This window comes from Candida pseudojiufengensis (assembly GCF_024610245.1).
Source record: "Candida pseudojiufengensis strain CBS 10847 chromosome Unknown scaffold5, whole genome shotgun sequence".
Taxonomy (NCBI): domain Eukaryota; kingdom Fungi; phylum Ascomycota; class Pichiomycetes; order Serinales; family Debaryomycetaceae; genus Lodderomyces; species Lodderomyces pseudojiufengensis.
In genome coordinates this window covers 887,847-912,642 of record NW_026261528.1, presented here as the reverse complement: position 1 = coordinate 912,642, position 24,796 = coordinate 887,847, and the positions used below count along the sequence as shown (strand labels likewise).

General features: G+C 30.7%; 9 protein-coding genes across 9 annotated transcripts; 5 read left to right on the top strand and 4 right to left on the bottom strand. All coding sequences in view use genetic code 12, as the record gives it.

Moving 5' to 3' along the window:
• Nucleotides 1-521: 521 nt before the first annotated feature.
• Nucleotides 522-2,294, top strand: BMT3 (Bmt3p; the record flags this gene model as incomplete). Its single annotated transcript, XM_051757395.1, has 1 exon — nt 522-2,294. The coding sequence occupies one exon, from the start codon at nt 522-524 to the stop codon at nt 2,292-2,294; it is 1,773 nt and encodes a 590-aa protein (XP_051614946.1).
• Nucleotides 2,295-2,493: 199 nt separating this feature from the next.
• Nucleotides 2,494-4,605, bottom strand: GSY1 (glycogen (starch) synthase; the record flags this gene model as incomplete). The annotated part of the gene is made up of 1 exon (XM_051757394.1): nt 2,494-4,605. The coding sequence occupies one exon, from the start codon at nt 4,603-4,605 to the stop codon at nt 2,494-2,496; it is 2,112 nt and encodes a 703-aa protein (XP_051614945.1).
• A 2,889-nt stretch (nt 4,606-7,494) lies between these two features.
• Nucleotides 7,495-10,743, top strand: KGF55_002683 (uncharacterized protein; the record flags this gene model as incomplete). Its single annotated transcript, XM_051757393.1, has 1 exon — nt 7,495-10,743. The coding sequence occupies one exon, from the start codon at nt 7,495-7,497 to the stop codon at nt 10,741-10,743; it is 3,249 nt and encodes a 1,082-aa protein (XP_051614944.1).
• A 144-nt stretch (nt 10,744-10,887) lies between these two features.
• FUS1 (Fus1p) lies at nt 10,888-12,126 on the bottom strand (the record flags this gene model as incomplete). The annotated part of the gene is made up of 1 exon (XM_051757392.1): nt 10,888-12,126. The coding sequence occupies one exon, from the start codon at nt 12,124-12,126 to the stop codon at nt 10,888-10,890; it is 1,239 nt and encodes a 412-aa protein (XP_051614943.1).
• Nucleotides 12,127-12,678: 552 nt separating this feature from the next.
• On the bottom strand, nt 12,679-13,530 carry DPP2 (phosphatidate phosphatase; the record flags this gene model as incomplete). Its single annotated transcript, XM_051757391.1, has 1 exon — nt 12,679-13,530. One exon carries the CDS (start codon nt 13,528-13,530, stop codon nt 12,679-12,681), a length of 852 nt encoding a protein of 283 aa, XP_051614942.1.
• Nucleotides 13,531-14,268: 738 nt separating this feature from the next.
• Nucleotides 14,269-14,745, top strand: EGD1 (Egd1p; the record flags this gene model as incomplete). The annotated part of the gene is made up of 1 exon (XM_051757390.1): nt 14,269-14,745. The coding sequence occupies one exon, from the start codon at nt 14,269-14,271 to the stop codon at nt 14,743-14,745; it is 477 nt and encodes a 158-aa protein (XP_051614941.1).
• Nucleotides 14,746-16,200: 1,455 nt separating this feature from the next.
• KGF55_002679 (uncharacterized protein) lies at nt 16,201-18,240 on the top strand (the record flags this gene model as incomplete). The annotated part of the gene is made up of 1 exon (XM_051757389.1): nt 16,201-18,240. The coding sequence occupies one exon, from the start codon at nt 16,201-16,203 to the stop codon at nt 18,238-18,240; it is 2,040 nt and encodes a 679-aa protein (XP_051614940.1).
• Nucleotides 18,241-18,927: 687 nt separating this feature from the next.
• On the top strand, nt 18,928-20,703 carry MNN23 (Mnn23p; the record flags this gene model as incomplete). Its single annotated transcript, XM_051757388.1, has 1 exon — nt 18,928-20,703. One exon carries the CDS (start codon nt 18,928-18,930, stop codon nt 20,701-20,703), a length of 1,776 nt encoding a protein of 591 aa, XP_051614939.1.
• A 2,850-nt stretch (nt 20,704-23,553) lies between these two features.
• On the bottom strand, nt 23,554-23,982 carry KGF55_002677 (uncharacterized protein; the record flags this gene model as incomplete). Its single annotated transcript, XM_051757387.1, has 1 exon — nt 23,554-23,982. The coding sequence occupies one exon, from the start codon at nt 23,980-23,982 to the stop codon at nt 23,554-23,556; it is 429 nt and encodes a 142-aa protein (XP_051614938.1).
• Nucleotides 23,983-24,796: the final 814 nt, after the last annotated feature.

The window sequence follows — 24,796 nt, the reverse complement described above, 5'->3', positions numbered from 1 at the left end:
AATTTTCAAGCTATGCTGAATCATTGAATGATATAGAAAGTACGAATGACGAATTTAATTCTCCAGTTAAATATTATAATTTGTAATGTAACAATGAAATACTGAATATTGAAGAAATCTCCAATAGTCTACGTAATTGTTTTGATATTTTAATCTAAAAATAAATCAAGCCTGAAGGGGGTAGACCTAAAATTTAATGCGAGACAAGTCAAGCACCGATTTTTGTGGAACGCGTACGACCTTGGAATTAAAATCAAAAAAAATAAAAAGGCGGAAACTGCTCGTATCTAGCTTTTCACGTGTGTAGTCACATGGTGCAGATCTATAAATCTATTTTTAACAATCTACTAAATCTTACATAAGTCTATATTAAACATAAGCCTACATTATCTTGCATTATTTAAACCATTTTAACTCAACTTTTTGAACCTCCCACTGTATCCCTTCAGATAGCCAATAATAATATAATTTTTTATTTTTTAAAGCATTGATTATTATATGAATTGCCAAGAGCTAGATATATGTCTTCTAATTTAAATCAATTTAATTATTTTGATGGATCAACTCAAATTTATATTATAGCAGCAAGTATTGTAACTCCTTTGAGTTTATTAATAATATTCAAAAATTTCAAACGTTATAGGAAAACACATGAAATATATAGCTTGTTAAGTACTATCTGTCTAATAATATTGAATTTTAATGTTTGGGTGTTTTTAATATGGTCATTACATCAAAATCAAGGAAGATTGAATAAAACTCCCTTACATAAAGACATCTTACATCAAAAATTTAATCAAATTAATATACCCGGATTTTCCTTTTTAAATTTTCAAAATAAATTACCATTAACTAGTAATGGAAACAATGATGGGAGTAACGATGAAGAATTAGAAGAAAAATTCACTTGTTCATCCATTCAAGTTGATAATCAAGTTCCAATTGAAGTAGGTGAATTAATTGATTTAAATAAAAAAGAAGATTTGAAAATGATTAGGGATCAAATCAAAGAATTACTACCGACTGAAAAAGCTTATAAATTATTTTTTCAAGATGATAAACATCAACTGGAGGAAGAAATTTTGAAAAATAAATGGTTTAAATTTTGTGGGAGTGCAGTATGGATGAGTAAATATCAAGTTTATTTTATGGTAAATCGAATCATTTATACTAAAGATCTGAGAAAAAATTCACCAACTATTTCAATATTACATGGACAAGTATTTGATAAAAGTTGGAAAGAATTAAAAAATTATAAATTTCCAATATCAGATTTGGTATTTCCAACAGTTCTACCTCATGAAATAGATTTAGGTAAAAGATCTAAGAAAGAAGTTATCGGAAGTGAAGATCCAAGGGTCATATTAAAAGAATATATAAAGAATGAAGAATTGTTTCAAGAACCAGTGATTGTGTTTAATGCTAGGAGTACGGAAATAAATTGGGCTCGAGCAATGCATACTTATCAACCATTTACCAATGCAAAAAAAATTACTAGATTGACAATTAAGAATAAAAAGATAAGTTTTAGAGAAAAAAATTGGGCACCATTTTTTGATAGAGATGCTGATGATAGTAATGGCAAATTTATGAATTTTATTTACAATTTCAACCCTTTAAGAATTATAAAATGTGATTTATCTAATGGTGATTGTAATCGAATTACAGGACCTCCATTTAATTCTATCCTGGTAAATGATAATGCAGGTAAATTAAGAGGTGGAACCAATATAATTGAAATACCACATGATTATTTGCCTTCAAATAATATAACCGGTTCAAGAAAATTTTGGATTGGAATAGGAAGATCTCATATAAATGATTGTGGATGTGTACAAGAATTATATAGACCTCATATTTTTCTAATGTCAAGAATGGCGGCTAATGAAAAATCATTCCAATTAGATTATGTTAGTTCATTAATTGATTTCAATATAAATCCTGAACCATGGTATGAGAAAAATGCAGAAAAATCAGTTGGAACATGTCAAGATGGAAAATCTGTGCTTATACCGAATTCAATTTCGTATTGGGAATTTAATGAAAAGGAAAATATAGATTACATGGGTATTACTTTCAGTGAAGCAGATAGAACTAATAAATTGATTCATATTAAAGGGATTTTGAGATATATTCATGCATTATTCAAGGATTCTTCTGATATTGCAATTACTACTAATGATGGAGAAAATGAAAATTATGAAAAAGATGAGAAAAGTAAATTATTAGGACTGTGCTCTACTTATTTATCTAACGATTATTGTGAAAAGGCAAAAGAACTTTTGAATTGGTAAAGCATTTAAGTTTTGAAATTATTTAGATGTGTATAAATTTGTAACGAAGGAATGAGAAATTAAATATATTAGTTAAGATAGCTTGTAGGTAAATGTAAACTCTTTCGTGATATTACTAATTGTTTAGAAAACTTTGGAAAAGAACATTATCTATATTGATTTTTTTCGAAATAAACATTTTTCAATGATAAAATTCTCTTTATGCAGATTTATCTTCAGGTGGCATTGAATTACCTCTTAAAGTTAATGGATAATGTTGATCAGTTTCTCCTTCTTCATTATCATTATCATCAGCTCCTAATCCCAATTTAAATCCAACATAATCATCAGTATTTAACCCTTCTTGAGCTTCTTGTAAACTTCCTAAATCTCCTGGTGTCATTAATCCAACTTTTGATCTTGGTGAACCTGGTACAGATAAAGGTCTAGTTAATTTTAAATTAGATGAATTATTAAAAGGATTAGCACCATTTTTAAATTTATCAGGATAAGCTCTTTTTAAACTTAATTGACGAGCTTTTATATATTCAAGACCCATTCTTTTCCAATCTAATAAATCACTTAATCTTTCAGTTCTATTTCTTTGATTTATTCTTTGTCTTCTTGTCTTTTCACAAAATTCAAACATATAATTAGTTAATTGATCAATTGATTCATCTACAGATTTCATTCTACGATCAACAATATAAATTCCATAATCACTTGTATTTTCAATTAAATCTTCCATATAACATCCAAATCCTGATAAATTGGTTGTTATTGATGGAATACCCATTACTGTACATTCAGCTGGTGTATATCCCCATGGTTCATAATATGATGGGAAAACACCTAAATGACAACCTCTTACAAATTCATCATAATCTAAAGATAATATAGGATTATTTGCATTTAAAAATTCTGGATGGAAAATTATTTTAACTCTATCTTCTGGTTTATTAAATAATTGAACTCTTCTAATTTGATTTAATATTGGATCATTATTATCATCAATCATATTATGAGTAACAATTGGTGGTAATCCGTCTCTTTTTAATGCATAAATTCTTCTTTTTAATAAAACTCTATCTGCTGGTTTAATTAATTCATCTATTGAAGGAACTTCATTTGATTTATGACCTGAATGTTCTGAATTTGGATATCTTGCACAATGTTCAAATAATCTTTCACCAACTTTTTTTTGAACTTCTTCAATTGTTGATTCTAATTGTTTTATAACTGCTTGACCTTTTAATGTTTCAACAGTATATGATTGAGTTCGACCTGGCATAATGATAAATGCTACAACAGTCATTTTTGATCCACTTTCTTTTAATCTATGATTTAATCTTGCTAAACTTTCAATAAAAAAATCACAACCTTTATTTCTAAATTCATATCTACCAGCAATAAAAAAATATAAAGTATTTTCTAAATCAAAATCATAATTTCCATAAAAATGACCTTTTATAAATTCATTAATTTTATCCTTTTTCATAGCATGTAAATTCTGAAATTCATGAACTGCTTGAAATTTAACAACATTTAAACCATTTGGTAAAACACCATCTGGTTTTCTTTTTAATAAATGTTCACTTTCAAATGCTGTAATATGAGAAACTGTTGTAAAAACATCAGCAGAATGAGTAGCAGATCTTTCAATACAATAACGATGATATATTCCTCTTTTACCTGCTTCTGCATCAACATCAAAATTAGCTAAATTATTATAAAAATCAATTGAACCAGCACATAAATATCTTCCTAATAAAGTAGCATGAGTTGTGAAAATAGTTGTAACATCAATTCTTCTTTTACGACATAATGGTAATGCTATACCAGCTAACCATTCATGGAAATGTGCAATAACTGCTCTATCAGTATCATTATATACTAATTCACCTAAAAACCAAGCAACTAAATAACCTAATAATATAGCTTCATTAGTTTCTGAATCATGATCAGGAGTAGGAATTCCAGCAGTATTCCATAAATCAGTTTTCCATTCATTTAAATAATGACCAGCTGACCAAATATCAAATAATAAAACTCTTGGAGCACCTTCAATTAACCATCTTCCATAAAGCCACCTTATTCCCTTTGCAGACATTGAATCTAAAGTTTGTTTAATTAATGGATCTTTTACTGGTAATTCTTCAACTTCAATTTGAGCAGAATTATAATTTAATGGACCAATTAATGTATATCTTTCTCTATATTCTGCAACTGTTATTGGAGCTTTTGATTTTAATACTGAATAAATTCCTCCAACTTTATGAGCTACTTCTGTAGCTACTTCAAAAAGTAAATGATTTGTTATATCTCTTGTCATGATTTTCTATTTTGTTTGTTTGAATTGATAATGTGTGTTATGAAATTTGAAATGTAACGAGACGACTTTTGAAGAATTGAATTTATTCACTAAATGGTGGTGAAACTGTATTTGATTAGTTTGCTGTTGAAATGCGGGAAAAGGGCAATGATGAATGAATGAATTGAATGGAATTGAAATATAAAAGTCAAAAATATCAAACTTGAGATATTATTACTTTAAAGAAGTCCGTTTATTTTAAAACTCCAAATAATTAAGAATTAAATTTTTGTTGATAAATTTCGCAATTTGGTGGGGGAAATTTAAATTAATTAATTATAAGTATCATTAACAGAAGAGGAGAAGGAAATGTAAATAAGTAATATTACAAGTGTTGAGATTGATTTACTGAAGAGAGTAGAGCATCCGTGACTTTATACTTTGTAACAAATTGCAAACTTTAATCATATTTTAAACGAATGATGGAATAAGATGATTTGACTGATGAACAAAATAAATGATATGATAGAATCATTTCTTTTTGGAGAAAAAAAACTAAGATTATCACAATGATTAAAAATGCAAGATACTAAACATTCAAGATTCTATCATGTCAGATTCGATATAGATCTTAATATCAACGTGACTCTTCTGAGAACTTTGATGTTCAGGATCTGATTATATCCCATCAACCATACTCTTTTTTAAATTCTTTTGCGCAATCGAACAAAGGTTTTAAGATCTCTTTGTGTTTTAAAGTTTGATTGTTTACATATTGTTGTTAGGATGCACTATCTTTTTTAATATCATTTCGATCTCCAGATATTTTTGGAATAGTCAGTTGATGGAGAATTGTATACTGTAGAACCAACCAGCATTAGTGTTTTGTTCACTAAACTTGTATATTCAACATTTTGAAATCAAAATTGTTGTATGCGATCACAATTTGACTCGTAATATACTCTTGTATGTTTGATTTTTCACACATAAAATTAAACATGATCAATTAGACGAACAACTTTTTTACAGCCGCTAATATCCTCTCCCTGAATGAGAATAACATATAGTGAGAAGTATAGCTTTAAGAAGCACTAAAAACAAGTCATTGTAACATTTCCATCATCACATTAATCTACATAAAACCTCAAATTTTGGCTGCAAATTGATATGAAAACTAATTTTACTCTCTTTTCTTCCTAGTTTTATGATTTGAATAGCAAATTAAACAAGGTTACTGATAAATTTACTTACATGTCTCTGGATTATTCTGATTTTCGCTGAATATATCGAGTATTTATTAAACTAATAATTGGAAAGTGAGTGCCAACAACCTATGATTCAGTCCTTAAGTTGTGGTTCGGATGTTCCCAAAATAGTAATTGGAACAAAAGTACAAAAATTTTTAAAAATAAGAAATATCGCATCGACAAACAATAAAAACAAAGAAAAGAGATGAAATCTAAGTATCATCATACAAATCTAGGAGGCAGTAAGCTTATAGTATTATTTGAACTCGCCTTGAAAAATTCCAGTATTTTTGTTCAATGTAATCAACTAAAAATTGAGTAATTTGTACAAATTAACACGTAAGAACTTGAAAGCCGATATAACATGATAAATAAATTATTATAATTTAAATTCATGAATTAGATCTTTAAAGTCAATGAAAAAAATTATCGCGATTATTATTTTTTGATTTAGCCTTTCTAATTCATATTTGTATAAGAAAATTCCAAAAGGTGAACCTAACCTTAGAGTAATATAACTCGCGTCATAGATTTCGTTGAATGAAAGCTTTTTTCCGTATAGCCATACCCAGCCTAACTCTCTTAAATCTATCTATCAACTATTATGTATTCAACTTTGTCATCATGGATTGATAATTTTCGGTATCAAGTTGTAGTGTGATGATTATGGTGATAATTAGTGAATGATGTAATATGTTTTAAATTGAGTTAGATTAAAATTATAAATTATACGGCACAATACGATAAATTTCATGCATAACAACAAAGATTAAAAAGAAAAAATAAGGTTAGCCTAAGTAATGAAATTGTTTTTCAATGGTAATAATTTGAACAATGATGTACTTCATTATCGATTAATACATAGTTTGTTACAGCTAGAATTAGTAATCTTATTCAAATCTTGATCTAGAAGATCCTTCATTTTGAACCCCACAGTTTTTCAGATCCAATCTCTCAAAAAAAAAAATTGGAAGAGATCTCTCTAATATGCACACATATCTCTCAATAGAGATCTCTCTTTTTAACATTTGCAGATCGGCATCAAATACTTCAAGCCAAACATATATAGACTAAACTATTGATCTAAATTCAATAGAACCCATCTTTAGTATATGCTTTGATTTAGTCTTACTAAAAAATTAAATATTTTTTTCTGTTACAAAACTAAATAAACAAAAAAAAAAATACATTTAATTTTTACTTAGTTTTTTTTTTCAAATTAAATACAAACCATTCATATAATCTGATTCAAAATATACAAACTTTGTATTATACTATTTAACTATTGAGTAATAAATAAGCATAGTGTTATTGATAGATCAAAATCATTAGATCAAATTTTGCACTCATTCATTCGATCGTTGGAAGGTAATTCTTAAAGTTGTCAAGTCAAGTCACTCATTTATATCAACATTATTTTGACTTACTAATACCAGTTTGTTACAATCACTATAATACTCAGGTCAGCCGAATTATTACATTACTACTCCCGAGCTCATTCAGATTTGATCAAGTTTGCAAAATCATTGTCAATCTATATATATATATATTGATTTCAACACTGCATTTTAAGTTGTAAAGTATTTGCATGTATTAACCAAGCATCGATAAATAAATATTATCATTAAATTTACAAAACATACCAAAGTTTAGCTAAAATAAAATGGAAGCTATAAAAAGAAGAATTCATTCAAGTGATCATCATGATTCTATCGACAACAACAATGCAAATTTAGTAAGAGTTGCAAGTGCCACTAGGGATGCAGAGAATTTAGATGGCTTATCACCTGAATTAATACCTATTGTAACGTTATTATCATCACAATCTCATAGACGCTATACAGAAGGTATATTTATGTTATATTATGATTTAAATGGTGATGGAAAACCAGCTGATAGAGAATGGAAAGAAATTTATGGGATTTTAACTGGTTGTCAATTAGCTTATTGGGATGCAGCAAATTTAGCTCAATTTAAAAATAATCCAGATGCTTTATTGGAATTTTCAGCAAAACCAAATTATATAAATTTCACTGATTCTATTTATAATGCAATGAAATCATTACCTGCTGCAAAACAAAATTTGGATAATGTTATAATTGTTTCAACTACATTAAAAAACAGATATATTTTACAATTCAAATCTTATAGGGATTTAACTCAATGGTATTCTGCACTTCGATTATCAAATTATGAATATAAATCATTACAAGAAGCATATACTGGAGCATTATTATCAGCAAGAGGTTCAAGATTATCAGATATAAAGACTATATTAGCTGAAAAAAGATTTGATCATGAAGATTGGGTAAGTATAAGATATGGAAGTGGAATGGCTTGGAAACGTTGTTATGCAGTAATTGAACCATCAGTAACTAAAAAAAAAACATTTATACCAGGAAGAATTTTAATATTTGAAAATGAACAGAAAAAGAAGAAACAATTAATGGCAGTTATAACCAATGCTTCAGCAGTATCTGCGGTCTACCCACAGTCCCATCTATTAATTGATCATTCAACAATGTTAAAAATGGAAGGTTATATTAATTTTACTTCCCCTAGTTTATCTACAAAAATATCCAAAAAATCAGCTGAAGATTTCAGACAAACATCGATTTTTATCATGCCAGAACAACATTCAGCAGTTCCTGGATTTGATACATTAATTAGATTTTTGATTCCATTGTTAGATTCATTCGGATTATATGGTAGACCTAAAAGATTAAAAGCTAATAGAAATGATATTGATTCATTATTGTTTGGATTACCAACTTTACCCAGAGTTCATTATTTAGAATTGCAAGACATATTACAATTAATTACAAGGGAAGATTTTTTGAATTGGGATTTGAAGACATGGAATGAACAAATACAATCATTATTGAAATCAAAAATTGAAAGAGGATATGAAGGATGTGGAAGTCAAAGAGGTTATGCTGGAGCTGTCAGCTCTTTGAATAGTCCTACATTATCAAGCTCACCAAGATTATCCAGTAGTGGTAGTCAATTTTCTGGCTCAAGAAAACCAGTTCCTACTTCATCATTATCTCAACTGGTTTCAAATTCTACTAATAATTCTGCACCAGAGTTAAAAGAACAACATAAAGGGTTCAGTAAAAATCCTAACAACTTATCATTGAATGTTCCAACTATTACTACATACAATGGAAAAGAAAACAAAAACAAAATTGATCTTCATAAATCAGTTCAATTAGCGGATATATATCAAGGATATTCTGACTTGAAGACACCATCAGACAATTACATTGATAGATCTAAGATATTGAATGGAGCTCCTGAAGAATTAAATGAAAATGATTTCCCAGCAGGGTTCCAACAATTGAACTTAAGCGATAGTAGCAAGAACACTTACCCTAAGAATGATGATGGTTTATTTAGCGATGATGATGATGAAGAAGCAGAATTAGGTTCACAAAAAAGAAATTCCAATCTAGTTGATGTAAGACAAATTGGTCTTAAAAATTTACCAAATGGTTCTGATGCATCTCTTGGTAATTTGAAAGTTCCAGGTTTTCAAGACAAGAATAGTAGTTATTCTTCAGTTATATCACCAATGACTCAATTTAATGATTTGAAAGATAGTTACAAAAGAGTTGAAAATATTCCCAATTATGGACTTAAAACTGAATCACCTCCACCACCTGTACCTCAACATACTACAACTAGTATTGAAGATAGATTTGGTGGTACGTTGAATGAAGTATCACAACGGACTCCAGTTACAGAAAATTTTAAAGGACAAAGATCAATTCATTCAGAATCTGGCCGAGTTAGTAGTGGTTCATCATCAGATTCAATTACCAAAAAGGAAGGTAGTATACTGCCTCAAAAGCCTTTACCATATCCTGTTAATAAACCTAGATTTATTTCCTCACCAAATTCTTCACAGAATCAAATTAATAAATTTCCTAGTAATGATGTTAAAAAATCTTTACAATATCCTTTATCACCATCAAATGTGAATAATAGATCAAGAGATCAATTGAATGAAGTTGAACAATCTAAACCTAGAGTTACTACAATACCTAAATCAAATAAACAAATATTTAGTCCTTCAATCCAACCTTCAGCTCAATTACCTACTTCCCAGGATAAAAATGCTACTTATCAAGTTTCAAATATTAATACTTTTGGTAAACAACAACATCCACAGTCAAGTGGACCGCTGATTGCTCAAAAACAACAGCAGCAACAACAACAACAACAGCAGCAGCTATACTCACAACAGAATAAAAATCAGCAACCCGTTCCTGTGATTCAACAACCGCAACAATATCAATCACACCCAAACTCTCATCAACGTAAACCTCCTTCAGAATTGAATAATTCATATCCGGTACAACAACAACAGTATCTGCAAACGCCGCATAGTCATCCAATTCAACAACATGCAACTCATTTGCATCAATCATCAAAACCACTCCCCCAACAACCTCAGCAAACACGACAAAAACCAATCAATCCCCATCAGCAACAACAACAACCAGGTCTTTATTCGAATCCGATTAATAACGGAAGTAGACAAAATACTTCCATACCATCTCAAAATACTCAACCACATCAACAACCACAACAATATCAATCAAATGGAGTACCTGGTCATCAACAAATAGCAAATCATTTACAAAACAGAAATCAATATGGTTCAAATATGCCAAATCAACAACGTTCAAATCAAAATATAAATTTAAGAGCTTATGAAAATCAACAATATCAATACTCAACAAATTATCAACCTCATCATCCATATCAAGGTCAACCGCAACACCCAGCTCAAGGTCAAGTACATCCACAGCAACAACAACAACAACAACAACAACAACAGTCACAATCGAAGCATCCATATGCTCAATATTCGCAACAAAATAGTGGAAATTTTGGACAATACTGAAAGAGGCATGGAGAGTAGTTAAATTCCACATTTCAAGTTATGACGTTAAGTAAATAGTGTAAGAATGTACAATGTTTAATGATTTTATTTGACGGTTTTTATATTATTTTTAAACTCTACTTTATTTAACTATAAAACAAATACTTAAACTTTTTGTAAACACATTCTAGGAACCAATCCAGTAATTTCATGATAATTACCATTACTTGACTTACTAATTAAATTAATTTTACACCAACCATCACTATATTTTTCCAAAATATGACATTTTTGACCAATTTCTATAGAAATTTCATCATTTAAATTTTTATTATAATTTTTTATAACTATATATTTACTTTGATTAGATAAAATTGAATAATTTGAAGATGTAAAATGTGATTGTATATTTAATTTTTGAGATTCTTGACTATGAGGAATATTAATTGTTTGAGGTTTGATTTTTGGATTTTGTTCATTTAATTGTAAATTTTTCAAATTAAATTTTTTAAGAAAAATTGGAGTAATCATTGACATTTGTTTAACACAATTTGGTTGTTGAGGTTCTTCTATAACCTGATGAGTTCTAGTTTGTGGTTCTTGGTGTGAAAGTTTTGATTGATAATCTTGATTTTCATACGGCTTTGATGAAAATTCCTGCGATTTATCTCTTTTTGGCCACATCCTACTTAATCTATTAAGTTGATTCCTAAATTTTGGTCCATACCCTTGATTTTTCACTTGTTGTTGTTGCTGTTGTTGTTGATACATTTCCAATTCTTTTGCAGTATTTAAATAATTTGTTGGAGAAAATAAATTAGGATATGGTTTTTCATTTAATGTATCAGAACTTTGATTCATAAATGCATGACGTTGTTTTGGAATTACATAGTTATTGTTATAATCATCAAATGGATCAAATGTAAAAGCTTTATTATTAGCCACCATTGTTTTATTTGCATTTTTGGCCCTTTTCAATCTTAAAAAATACCATATACCTAATGAAATGAAAAAAATTATAAATACAGCAATTGGTACACCTATAGCAACTCCTACTTGAGAAGAATTTGATGATGGAATATCCCCAAATTGTAATCTTGTTGAATAATCAGATGGATGTACTGTAGTGGCAATAGAAGCTGTAGTTGAAGTGGACTTTTTGATTGGAATTGATGAAGTTTCCAAATCGTCTGTTGCTGATGTGGATTCCGTCAATGGTTCAGTTGATGTAGATAATGATTTTGAAATTGTGATAGCACGTGAAATTACTTGTTGAGTAGTTAAAGTTGTTTTTGACCAAGATATTTGGGCAGTATCTGTAGCCACTGTCGTTGTACTTGTTAATGTCATGAATATTGTAGTGTCTATGTCAGTTTCAGTATCAAGATCTGTTGATTTTACCATGTAATTAAAATGATTTGATGAAAATAAATAAAAAGTAGCAACAAAATTTTTGAGGAAAAATAAATAAAGGGATATCAAACTCATTATAAATAAACGTTATTTAATCGCTAATCAATCAATCAGGGGAAAAATTAAACTCGTAATGATGTTTCATAATTGTAATGCATGTTGATTATTTAAGTAATTGTAAAATATAATAATTTATTATTTTTTATTGTTTCAGATTTTAATTAAATTTTGTACCTGAAAATTTAATAGTTAAAAAACCTTTTAACACATTATGCATAAATCTCCTGTATATAGTGTTTTTTTTATTAAGTAGTAATAAATTAACTAGATTATCACATTCTATTAAAAAAAATTTAAATCTATTACGTGTTTCAGAATTGTTTCAACATTAATTTCCACTTGACAACAAGATCTAGACCTTGAAGATTCTTTAACATTAAAATATGATTCCGAAAAGATTTATCACAAAACTTGTCCTTTAGATTATACCCAGAAAAACCACAAATCAATTGGTAAGTACATAGTAATGCTTATTTACAGTACTTACCGTGGTAAAATGGATTCTTCATTTTCGTCTGCGAATTTTGGTGAATCACAATTTTTCAGAAATATATTATTCCAATAATGATGATAAACAAACCAAGCAATTATACAACCCAAAATTGAACCTAATATTAAATCAATAAAGTGATGTCTGTAATCTTGTGCTCTACTTAATGCAATGTATGAGGCAAGTAATAATGGTGAAAAAGCTAATAAATATTTATATATAGGTTGAGGCGTTATCAGTATTAATTTAAATTGACCTAGGAGCCATAAGCTTAAATACAAAAATGCAACAAAACTAATTGATGAATGACCAGATGGGGTTGATCTCATACCATCTATAAGTGCGACTTGTCCATATGGTGCTGTGCAAACACTAATATCTAATAACTCTGAATTTACTCTATTCTCGATACTGACTCCACATCTTGCTAAAAAATCTGGTCGAGGTCTAGCAATCCAATTTTTTAAAATATCTGTTATAATTCCGTCCAAAAAAATTGAAATGGTTAATCCTAAAATGCTGATTTGAAAAGTATGGAGCATCTCCAATTTTGAATCTACTTTTCCTGTAAAATGTTTGAAAGCTAAAATTGATGCAATTACAGTAGATGGTAATAATGAAGCTATTATAATACAAGCTGGTCCTGAAACTCTTTCCTTAATTGCAAATGGATGTGATATTGTCAAATCATCAATTGAAAATTGTCTGTTGAAGGGCTTTGCATGTTCTGCTATTAAAAAAAAATATAATGCCAATATAAGTGCAACTATCCAATCTAACACATATGTTTTAAATTTTAAGCTATTTATGTATTGTTTCATTAATGATGAAGAAACAAAAGCCATTTATTCTGCGTTATATGTGTTTGTTAATTCTCGAATGAAAAATACTAGGACATGTAATTGACTTTTTTCTATATTTTAATTATCTATAGGTGATGGTTTTATAAAAGTAAGCTGAGCAGGATGTATGGATGTCGTTGTATTTTTCGATGTAAGATCTGGTGTTAAATGAATATGATACAAATATTCGCTCCCATTTTTTTTTCTGTTTCATTATTAAGTATTGAAAAAATTATTGAAATACATAAGTAAAAGTAGATGAACAGGCCGACCCACTTACATTCCCACGAGCGGATATCTATGGGACTAACTAATTCGAGCTTGAACTTTAACTCAATAGATTAAAATGGAAAAGTTTGAAACCAGAAATGGTTGAATTTTATGGTTGAAGTAAATTTTGCTGCAAAATTAAATAAATACTGTATAAAGTATAAACAAACGCTATATAAACCAAAATCAGTTGGTTTTTAATGCCAAAAAAATAAACAGCGTATTTGTTGCTTCTGTTACAACTTTTGGAATAAAACTTTTATCCAATTACCTCCTTTGACTTAGGACATATGGCTGATGATTTTGTAAGTACCTTGAATTGTACAATTATGTCTTACATACAGTATCACCTGGTCGTGTATCACAGAACAAAATTGATACAAAAAAATTTAATTTTTCAACAAAACAGTTGAAAAAAAATGAAAAATTCATTGAATAAAAATCTTATAAGAACCCAATTCAACTCTCAACATGCCAGTTGATCCAGAAAAATTAGCCAAATTACAAAAATCATCAGCCAAGAAAGTTGGTGGATCAAGAGTTAAAGCCAAAAAAGGTGTTAAAACTGAACAGGATGATACAAAATTAATTGAAGCTTTAGGTAAATTAAAAGCTACAAAAATTGAAGGTGTAGAGGAAGCCAATTTCTTCAAAGAAGATGGAAAAGTATTACATTTTAACAGAGTTGGTGTTCAAGGAGCTGCCACTTCTAACACATTTGCATTCACTGGTTATCCACAAGAAAAAAACATTACTCAATTGATTCCTCAAATATTACCACAATTAGGTGCTGAAAACTTGGAGATTTTAAGACAATTAGCAGAACAAATTCAAGCTGGTAAAACACCAAAGGATTTAGGTGCTGGAACAGCAACAGCAGGATCAGAAGCTGAAGGAAGTGAAGATATCCCAGATTTAGTTGATCAAAAATTTGATGATGTCGAATAAATGGCTCATTTAAATCCTAGAGAATGAAGATACTACAACAATACTAAATGATTGGATTGAATCAATGTTGTAATAGTGGATTAAACATACCCTTGTAGTTAGTTATAATATAAGAAATAAATTATTCGAATTGATTTCTTGTAGTGATGGTATAGATTGTCGCAGAACTTTTTTGACTTCTAGATTTACTCATTTGTATCACACGATGAAAGGATCGAGTACTAGATTTACTCATTTGTATCACACAGTCGAAAGAGAACTCGAAGTACAATTGTAGCATGAAGTACATGATACAATACATCTATACATTGATCTGCTCCGAAAAAGGTCACTATCTCTAATAAAAACTTATGAGAAGACACGGGAAAGATAAGTACATGTCAACTCAAAAACTCATTAACCACATTGATGATGTATCTTTTTGGTATGGTAGGGTAATTATCTTTTAGTCTTAAACCTTCATTACATCTTAGTGAAAATTCTAAATGCAAAATCAATTTAAGACTAAAAGATAATTACCCTACCATACCAAAACGATACATCATGAAATTGTATCAATAAGTGCATTGAGGGGACAAGCAAATTGCATAGATGGAGTCCAGTATCTAATATTATTCGGTCATGCCAATGTAATTTTTAGACTACATGGCAGATTGAAGTTTGAGTTAATGTTTGAGAATGATTAGGATGCAAAGTTATGAGTAATGAGAAATGATTACCATATCTAAAAGCTCCTATTATCATATATTATTAATGATCTTTTCGAGACGAACTAAATTATGTGAAATTAATAATTGGATCCCTTTTGAGGCTGATATTGCAAATACGAAACAATGGAATTATAATCATGGTGTGATGAGTGTATGACTGAAGGTTAGGTAAAAAACTATAACAGTATAGCTTGGCTTGATCTACCTCATGCAACTGACTTTAATCTTGGTCATGTAACTGGTAACTGGTAAGACTAGGTTAGAACACATCTTTTGCTAGGATGAAGCAGCCAATTCTGATCAACTTCAGTTTTGCAAACAGATCTGGTAACATTCTTTTACAATATGACTTATCGAACGTTGAATCGCACGGATTTTAAATTTTGATATGGCAGTTAATGAAAGGAATGTATAATTCCCCTTTTTTGAAGTGATCGATCATGTACGTCGTAGTCAATCTCAATATAAAAGACCTTTCGTCTAGTCTTATTTTTTTTTATATAAGTAGTACTTATGGCTTTCTGTCGGCAAAAATAGAGCTACCAAACAGTATCAAATTTAAATCCGGTTTATTGATAAAATCAGAAGTTGATTGTCAACCTTTAAACATCCATTCATAAAAATTTACGTGAGACGTAATAGAACCTTATCTTCCATCAATTAACTTCAAACTGGGGTACATAAGTATCTCTTTGCTTGGTGAGCTTATGCACTAAATAGATAGACAATTGCAAACTAATTATCAATGATGAATAATGCAAGCGAAATCTCACCTCCAAAAATTCCACCAAGACCAAGAAAACAAAAGACTTCTGATCAATTGAAGATTAATGATGATACTGTGACTTCCGAAAGGCATGAATTAACAACAGATACCAATACTGAGAACGAGTCAGAACTAGATCATAGAGAAAGTGAAAATAAGGAAATTGAGGAAATTCGAGGAACGGAAGACAATAGTAGTAAGCAAATGAAAGAGTCTTTTGAGGTACTGAACGAGATAGAGGATGAGCATAACGGTGGTGAGAACACACAACTGATTGTTGAAAATTTGTCAGATGGAGAGAACACATTGGGGAAATCTTCCAATAAAGGTACGTTTGAAGAGAATACAGAAGTAGCAGACAAGAGAGCCAGTGTTGATAATGACGAGGAAACAATTATGCAAGAAAATCAACCAGTAAAACAGGAAGTCTTGGGCCAAGAAGATCAATTAGCAGATCAAGTTAATGAAAAAATTAACGAAAAACAACCACATGATAATTCGGTCGATAGTGAAGATGATCTCAAGGTTTGTGAGAAAGTCGATGGTACCGATATTGAAGCTGTAAACACCGACAGCACCCCTAATCCCGAGCAGTCCCAAAACAATGAAAGCGTTGAGCAAATCCCAGACAAAGAGGTATCCGATGGTTCGAATGAAATTCAAACACCCACAGTTCCCGTTCGTCCTGATCGTAAGGGTAAAGCTGATTTAACAAAAGAAGCTGAAGGAACTGAATTCCCAACAAAAAGCAAAAATAACGAAACTGAGTTATCAAATATTGCAAAGCCAGTACTTTCGGAGAATTCAGATTCAAGTTCTCCAAGATTGGAAGGGGCAAGCCCAATTATTCCTACTCGACCTAAAAAAAGTGATAGCCGTAAAAAATCTACTACTTCCGTGGATAATTCAGATGAAATAAATGCTGAAGATCGTGCGGGAAGTGTTTCTTTAAAAGAATCAACATCAGATTTGAGCTTGACGGAATCACAAACCGAGAATTTAAAACCAAATGAGGATAGCAGTGTTAACTCGAAGACCTCGAACACCGGTCAGTTACCAACATCATTTGTTCCTAAAATTCCTTCCAGACCAAAAAAAGAGGAAAATTCTTCCGCAAAACCTAAAGCACCACCACCAAAACCAAAGAAATTATCAAGTAAGATTGCTGCATTTCAGCAGCAGTTATTTCAACCCCAAAACAAGCTGGAAACAGATGTTTCTGATAATACTACAGATTCGATTCAGGAAACACCAAAATCAAGGCCGATAAATTTTAAAAAGTTCGAGGGTAATGGTATTCCCTTGCCAGGTATGTTCAATCCGGCTATGCTACATGTGAATCAACAACAAAAACCAGCAGAAGCATCAGAATCGATACCTAGTGCTGCTACTAGCAACATCAAAAGAACAAGAGGACCAAAAGGTAAAAAATTACCAAAAGCTATAGCCAATGCATCTGTTGAAGCTGAAAATAATTTTAATTGGGAAAGTGGTTCTTTATGGTCATTCAATTTTGGAAAATTAAAAAAGAATGAGATTGAAATTTCAAAAGATGAGAGAGTGGACGCAGATACAGAACTAAGATCACAACCACCTGAATCACTGCAGAAGGATGTTCCTAATGAACTCGAGGATCCACTGGACGAGAATTCAGAAAACGTTTTAGAGAGTGACGAACGGCTGACCTCAGAAACCGATTTTAAAGGGAATGAACTTAATACTTCAGCATCTGATAAAGAAGAACCAGACGCTTTACATATGAGTGAAAAAGACAAGATTCCATCAACTACAGTTCATATAAAAGATAATTTGACTGAGATTATTAGTTCAAGGTCTAGAAATATATCTGAAATTTCTTTAAGTAATGAACCTGAGGGCATTGAATCGGATAATAGTTCTAACACGGTTTCAAACCCACCAACATTTGAAACAGAAATTAGTCCGGTTGAGCAAACTCAACTCGAAATCGGTGATTCCACTCCTGATACTGTTGAAAAAGACGCGTCTTTCAATGATTAAATAAAAAATAGCTAAATCAATCATTTTTAATTAACTGAAGTTTGCGAAATGGTGCATGAAATTTTTTGAAGAGTTTGAAAGAAGATATTTCTACCTAACGCTTAATTGATGCTAATCAAGGACTCGAGTAATATTGAAACATTTGGTGATTATGAATTTTTTAAACATTGCTTTTGTGTAATACTTTATAATCGTGTTAAGTTGATTGCAGTATACTTTAAAATCAATAGGAAGACTTATTAGCATACCACTAGACAATCATGAGACTGAATTGAAATTGTCCTTCTCAATTTGACATTGATGCTCCTATTCTCTGACACTCGTTGCATTGAACGTGTTTTGCTCAAAGTCTCTACTTTATCTCCACTCTAATTTTATAACTTAAACTGTACATAATAGTGAAAAAAATATCGAAAAAATAATAATAATACGTCTACACCAAACTAATATCAAGCATCAATCAATTCTTATAAACTCAGAAAATATTTAATTCAGATATCTTTGTCTAAATATAAGGCAGGACTACACACTTCACACTTACTTTACTAAAAATTTTGGGCTCATCGTTGAGATCACACTCAAAACACTTGTTTTGAAGCAAAATAACATCAGTCATCAAATCTTCATCATTTTGCTTATCTTTCACGTCAGAAATTATACAAATAGAAGATAAACTTACATCAAAAAATGAAGGGGATATATCTACAAAAACTATCGAGACATAGGATAAAAGTGTTAGTCATTGCAGTATTAACTTTAATTTTATTCGGATCGCTAATAAATACAAACATCAATTCATATAACATTAATGATATACATGATGAGGAGACTCTTGCAACCAACCCACAACTATCTGAATTCCACAATCATTTAAATGATGACCAGAATCACAAACCGACTATACCTTTATCTTCAAATCCTGGTCTTGAAAAAGATAGCAAAAAGCATAAATTTTGGAATAGTATTTTTGAAGGTTTTGATTCAAACAAAATGGATAGCAGTGATGGGCCACTTATACACTATACAGATAAACTGGAACATTTGGATGATTCAAAAACAAAAAAAGCGTTGTTATCTAGGGCCAAAATATCAAATGAAGTAGTGGCGTCATTGAAGAAGAAACATAAACGTGTCGTTGAAGACTTACCAAACGCTATACCTGACTATATATTTAAAAAAGGTTCTACTGGTGTCGTTTTCATAGGTGGGGCAAAATTCTCATGGTTGACCTATCTTGCTATATTGTCCTTGAAGGAGACGGGATCAAAGTTACCAATCGAGGTAGTAATGCCCAAGAAGGAAGACTATGAAAGGGAAAGAGAATATTGTGACAAATTACTACCCGAACTTGGAGCCAAATGTATAGTTGTTCCTGAGGAATTGGGAGAAACAACCGTGAAAGGAAGAAAACTTAAATCTTTTCAGTTTAAGTCAATAGCTTTAGCAATATCATCTTTTCAAAATATTTTATTATTGGATTCAGATAACATGTTAGTTTCAAACCCAGATCTTGTATTTAAAAGTAAACTATACCAGAAATATGGTATGATAACCTGGCCTGATTATTGGAAAAGAACAATCTTTCCAAAGTATTATGATATTGCAGATATTCAAGTGAATGAAGGTAAAAGAGTAAGATATGATAGATTCCCATTATTTGAACCGGTAAATTCTCCAGGGGCTTTAAATGTTGAAGAGACTGATGAAATTCCTTATCATGATTTAGAAAATGCTATTCCGGATTTATCTACAGAATCTGGTCAACTAATGATTAATAAAGCCACACATGGGAAAACAATATTGTTGTCATTGTACTATAACATTTATGGTCCTGATATATTTTACAAATTATTTTCGCTTGGTGAGCAAGGAGAAGGTGATAAAGACACTTTTGTCACTGCTGCGATAGTTAATCAACAACCATACTACCAGGTTAAATCATTCATCCTATCACCTGGTTATTTCAAAGCAGACGGTGGGTTCCAAGGAGTCGCTATGGCTCAAAAGAATCCGTTAGTCGACGAGAAACTATTTAATGAACTAGTAGTTGATGCATTTGACAAAAGTGGTCGAACTTTGAGTATACCTGATCAAATAACAAAACTCAAGGCTTTAGCGGAAAAAGAATTCAATAGTCACAACGATGTGCCCATTTTTGCATTGCACTGTAATTATCCAAAGCTAGACCCATTAAATTACATGGTTAAGGATGATATCTATGACGCTACGAAGAAGAGATTAAAATATAGATTATATGACAAAATGCATTATGACAAAACTGTGATCAATAACCTTGGTGAAGAGGAAATTGTAAAAACAGATTTTGAATATGAGCAATGGCTACACATGAAAGATGTCCTTTGTATTAATAAGTATAAATTTGAACATTTTAAAGACCATGACATGGAAGAAGTATGTACTTTTGTCAACAATCAAGTGGAATGGCTCAAGCCTGAATCTTAAAAACAAATAATAAATAACACTTTGTGATAATTGTAGTTGAATATGTATTCCAACCCCCTGATTCTTCGCTCTTGCATCACTTGTTCGCAACCTAATTAAACTCATTGAATCAATTAATTGACGATAACTCGAACTTTGTAAATGGCTCAGAATACCAACAAAGGGTGAATTACATTTTTAACTGATGTTTTTATTACTCTCCCGAGTTAGCAGTTAATCACCAAAGATGTTACACACATGAAGAGAATAGAGAAGATGAAATCAGTATTACATGATGTACATGAAACCAATGTAATGTATACATCAACCTGGCAAATTGAGATATTCCAGTGTGCTCAACCGGTACTAAAGGAGATAATGGAATTTATTGATAAAGACGAAAAGTTCAATGTTTGTGCTAACGTTTGTCAAAACCACTTCACTTTAATAGCTCAAGGGATCTAAGGAAACTAAAGGGAAGACCGTTGTTTGTATTGCCAAATTTTAGGTTTGGCCATATTTAATTAATAATTTTTCAGATAGTTAGGCAATTGACTTGACGATGATTAATGAACGACATCAGCTCAATTTCATTAAAAGTATTGAGATCGGATAGTCCTTATCTTTAGTTAATGCTTCAATCAGTGGATAGTGTGTTCTCAATAATTATATTTTTGAAATATCATATAGTTGAGATATCAATGGTTCAAATATCATCTTCAAAAAGGACGTGATAATTGAGTTCAAATACTAAGCTCCAATTACTACAGAAGCAGAGCTGTATAATATCTCATTTATTTTTGGATGATGCTATATATATGGATCATCTCTAATTTGAATAAGTTTTCATTATGAAAAATCATTCATCATCTTGAAAACATACCAACATGATCTAAGTTTAAACGTCAAAGCAAGTAAAACGTCACATACAGAAACTGATAAGTAGATTCTAGCAACGTGACAAATCACAGAGCTTACAAGCACTTTGTACTGGCTTATGCACTCATAAACTTACAAACTATAGTAGGAAGCCACCACCATAATATGTTTAAATAATATTTAATTAATCATCACCATAATGAGTTAAAATTTTTATATCAATCACCCTTGTTGATGAAGAGCTTATTCACACAGAGTCAAAGTATATTTCCAAAATTTTTGCATTTTGAGTTACCTGGTACTTTTGCAGCTTGTTTGTATTAGGTGGTAGAACTATATTTTCGTTGATCAAATAAAAAGAGAAATAGAGACTAGTCAACGAAGTAGAAAGATACCCTAATTGATTAAGGAAATCAATATTAATATAATTTTGTACAGAATTGATGAATCCCAATTTTATGTCAGCCGAGATGTTAAACTATGCTGTCAAAACTTTCGCTTTATCTGTAAAATCTGGAGACTCAGTTTTAGCTCCTTCCTTCAACACGACTTCTCTTCAGAAGCTTATGAGTATACGACGAATCCAACTAGTTTATTGAAAAAGTTGACGGAGATAAAGCAATACTTTAGCATATCATGAACCCGTAGCTTAGCATACCAAAAACTGGTAGACTAGCATATCAAAAATTAATGAATTAGCATAACAAAAAGTGATGGTCTGGCATAACAAAAATTGATGTTTTAGCATAACAAAAATTGATGGTTTAGCATAACAAAAAGTGGTATTGCATAACAAAATCATACGACTCAGCATAACAAAATCTTACGACTCAGCATAACAAAATTTAATGATTCAGCATAACAAAATCTAATGATCCAGCATAACAAACAAAGATGATCTGGCATATCAAACAAAGAAGATCTAGCATATCAAACAAAGAAGATCTAGCATATCAAACGAAGAAGCCTAGCATATCAAAATATTGGCATATCAAAATTGTGCAAGCTGGCATGACAAAAAACAATAAAATCATAGTAAAAACACACGGTGGTGCAAAGACTTGTTTAGATGTGTTTGTTGCACCGCAAAACTTTTTCCTTCGTAACAGATTCTGCACAAAACAGTTAATACGGAAGAACTATCAAAACCTCTAGTTAAGATTGAGAATACCCTCACATCCTTGTCGCTTAGAATATGGATATGAAAATGAATTAATTTAAGTGGATTCTCCTATTAAATTGGAAGTAAATATGTTGATCTTAACGTACTTTAATGGACTTTATATTTACCACTGTTAACTATATACTCTTGATCAATGTGCTCAATTCATGCAAGTTCCTCAGGAATTAAATTTCCTCAGGAATTAAATTTTGAATAGGATGACTTAGCAAATAGAATAGTAGATACTCGGAGTGAGTGAAGTCGGATGACAACTGCATAAATTGCATCGAAGGCTAATATCTTTAGCAACTGAAACGTGAGTTGCACCAATACAAGTGCTTTTAGAACATGCCTCGTGTGGGGAGCGAAGTCAGGTGGTAATTCGATTTTGAATAACTTTCTTTGTAGAATTCACTGAAATCAGTGCAATTTTTTTATAGATTCTGGTGCTACACTACACATCATCCCATTGAGGAAACTCAGTTCAAACCATTTTCATCACCACTCGTAACAATGACTTCTGAAACAATATTTTCAAGCTCTTGGTCACCTTTCCAGTCAAAAATCATAGACAGTAGAAACAACGCCCCCCCATTGTACTAAAGCTTGCAGGATCACCGTAATATTCTTTCATCAGTTTTTTCAATAGTATTTTCCTAAATTTTAGATCAATGTGTTCATTTCTGTTCTGTTCCATTTCCTCTAATTCATATAATTCTAGTATAATTGATCTCTGAATCCCTTTTCTTGTTGAGACTTGTCCATTTGTGATCCAACTTTTTGAAGATTTGAGTGTCAAAGTCCCGTACTGGGTCCATCATGAGTTACACCTAATGCCAAATAATAGGATGATCTATTAAATTTTGACGGCCTCTCATTATGAGTATGAAATGCCTTATATAAATACAATCCCATTCTATGAAAGTAGCATGAGTGAGTCCACCTATAATGTTCTCAATTGATTCATTTATATTTTTAACCCTTCCGTTTGACATAGGGTCGTCACTTGGGGTTGCAATATGCTGTATGTTATTATTTTCACAGCAATATTTGAATTCTCTTCCCATAACATCAAGTTCTCTCCATCTGTAATAATGATTGATGTTACTGATGATGTAGCACATAAAAGAAACGGTGGTGCTGGCACTAATTTCTTGTGTAGTTATACCGATAACAAATACACCAATCAAATTCATATAACCATGTTGTTCTAACAAAGGTCTAATCCAATTAATTACGATTATTGACATGAATTCCATTGGTTTCAAAGAATAAAACAGATGAAGCTCTAAATGCAGTGACAACTATCATATATCCTAATTATTTCAGATGCATTGTAATAGCAGCAAGATTTTAATATTGTTGCTGAGAAATAGTATTAGTGATCCGTTTATAATATGAGGCATCATATTGCCAATTGACATGCTAGATTGGGTCATCCAACATTCTCAAGGTTTTTCTAGTTCTAGCTCGTAAGCCTTTCATCGAAATTGCAAATCTAGCTCCTAGACTAAATTGTAAATGTTGAGATCAACGAAATCAGTCTTATATGAGTTTGGTATGTTTGTCGGGTTTATTATGTTTATGACAAGGAAAATATTCTATGTCACTCGTCCATACTGGACTAAACAAGCCTTATGCATAATAAAGAAAATATCCTGAACATCAAAAATTGAGATTAAAACTACATACCACAACAATGTCAAGCTCTAAATAAAATACAAATGAGTAAAGATGATATCAAGATTAGAACTTGCATTTTAGTACTACCTCAGATTATGTACCAAATACTTCTAAACAAGCTATTCCATAAGTGTATTTCTTATTGCCTTCCACAATTGCAAAAATATTTAGTCCAAGATATTTATTAACTAATCCACAATCTGTCATACGATACCGTGCTTGTAAAGAAGATTTTAAATTAGATTATTCATTCAAATCCAGTTAAGCAATTAATGATTCATTACCATATAAACCAATTAAAGATATCGAATTAGCAGAACGACGAATAAAAATGCAATGTTCTCCACTCAAAGAAGTAAAACCTAATACTAAATGTGCGGTAGAAAATGT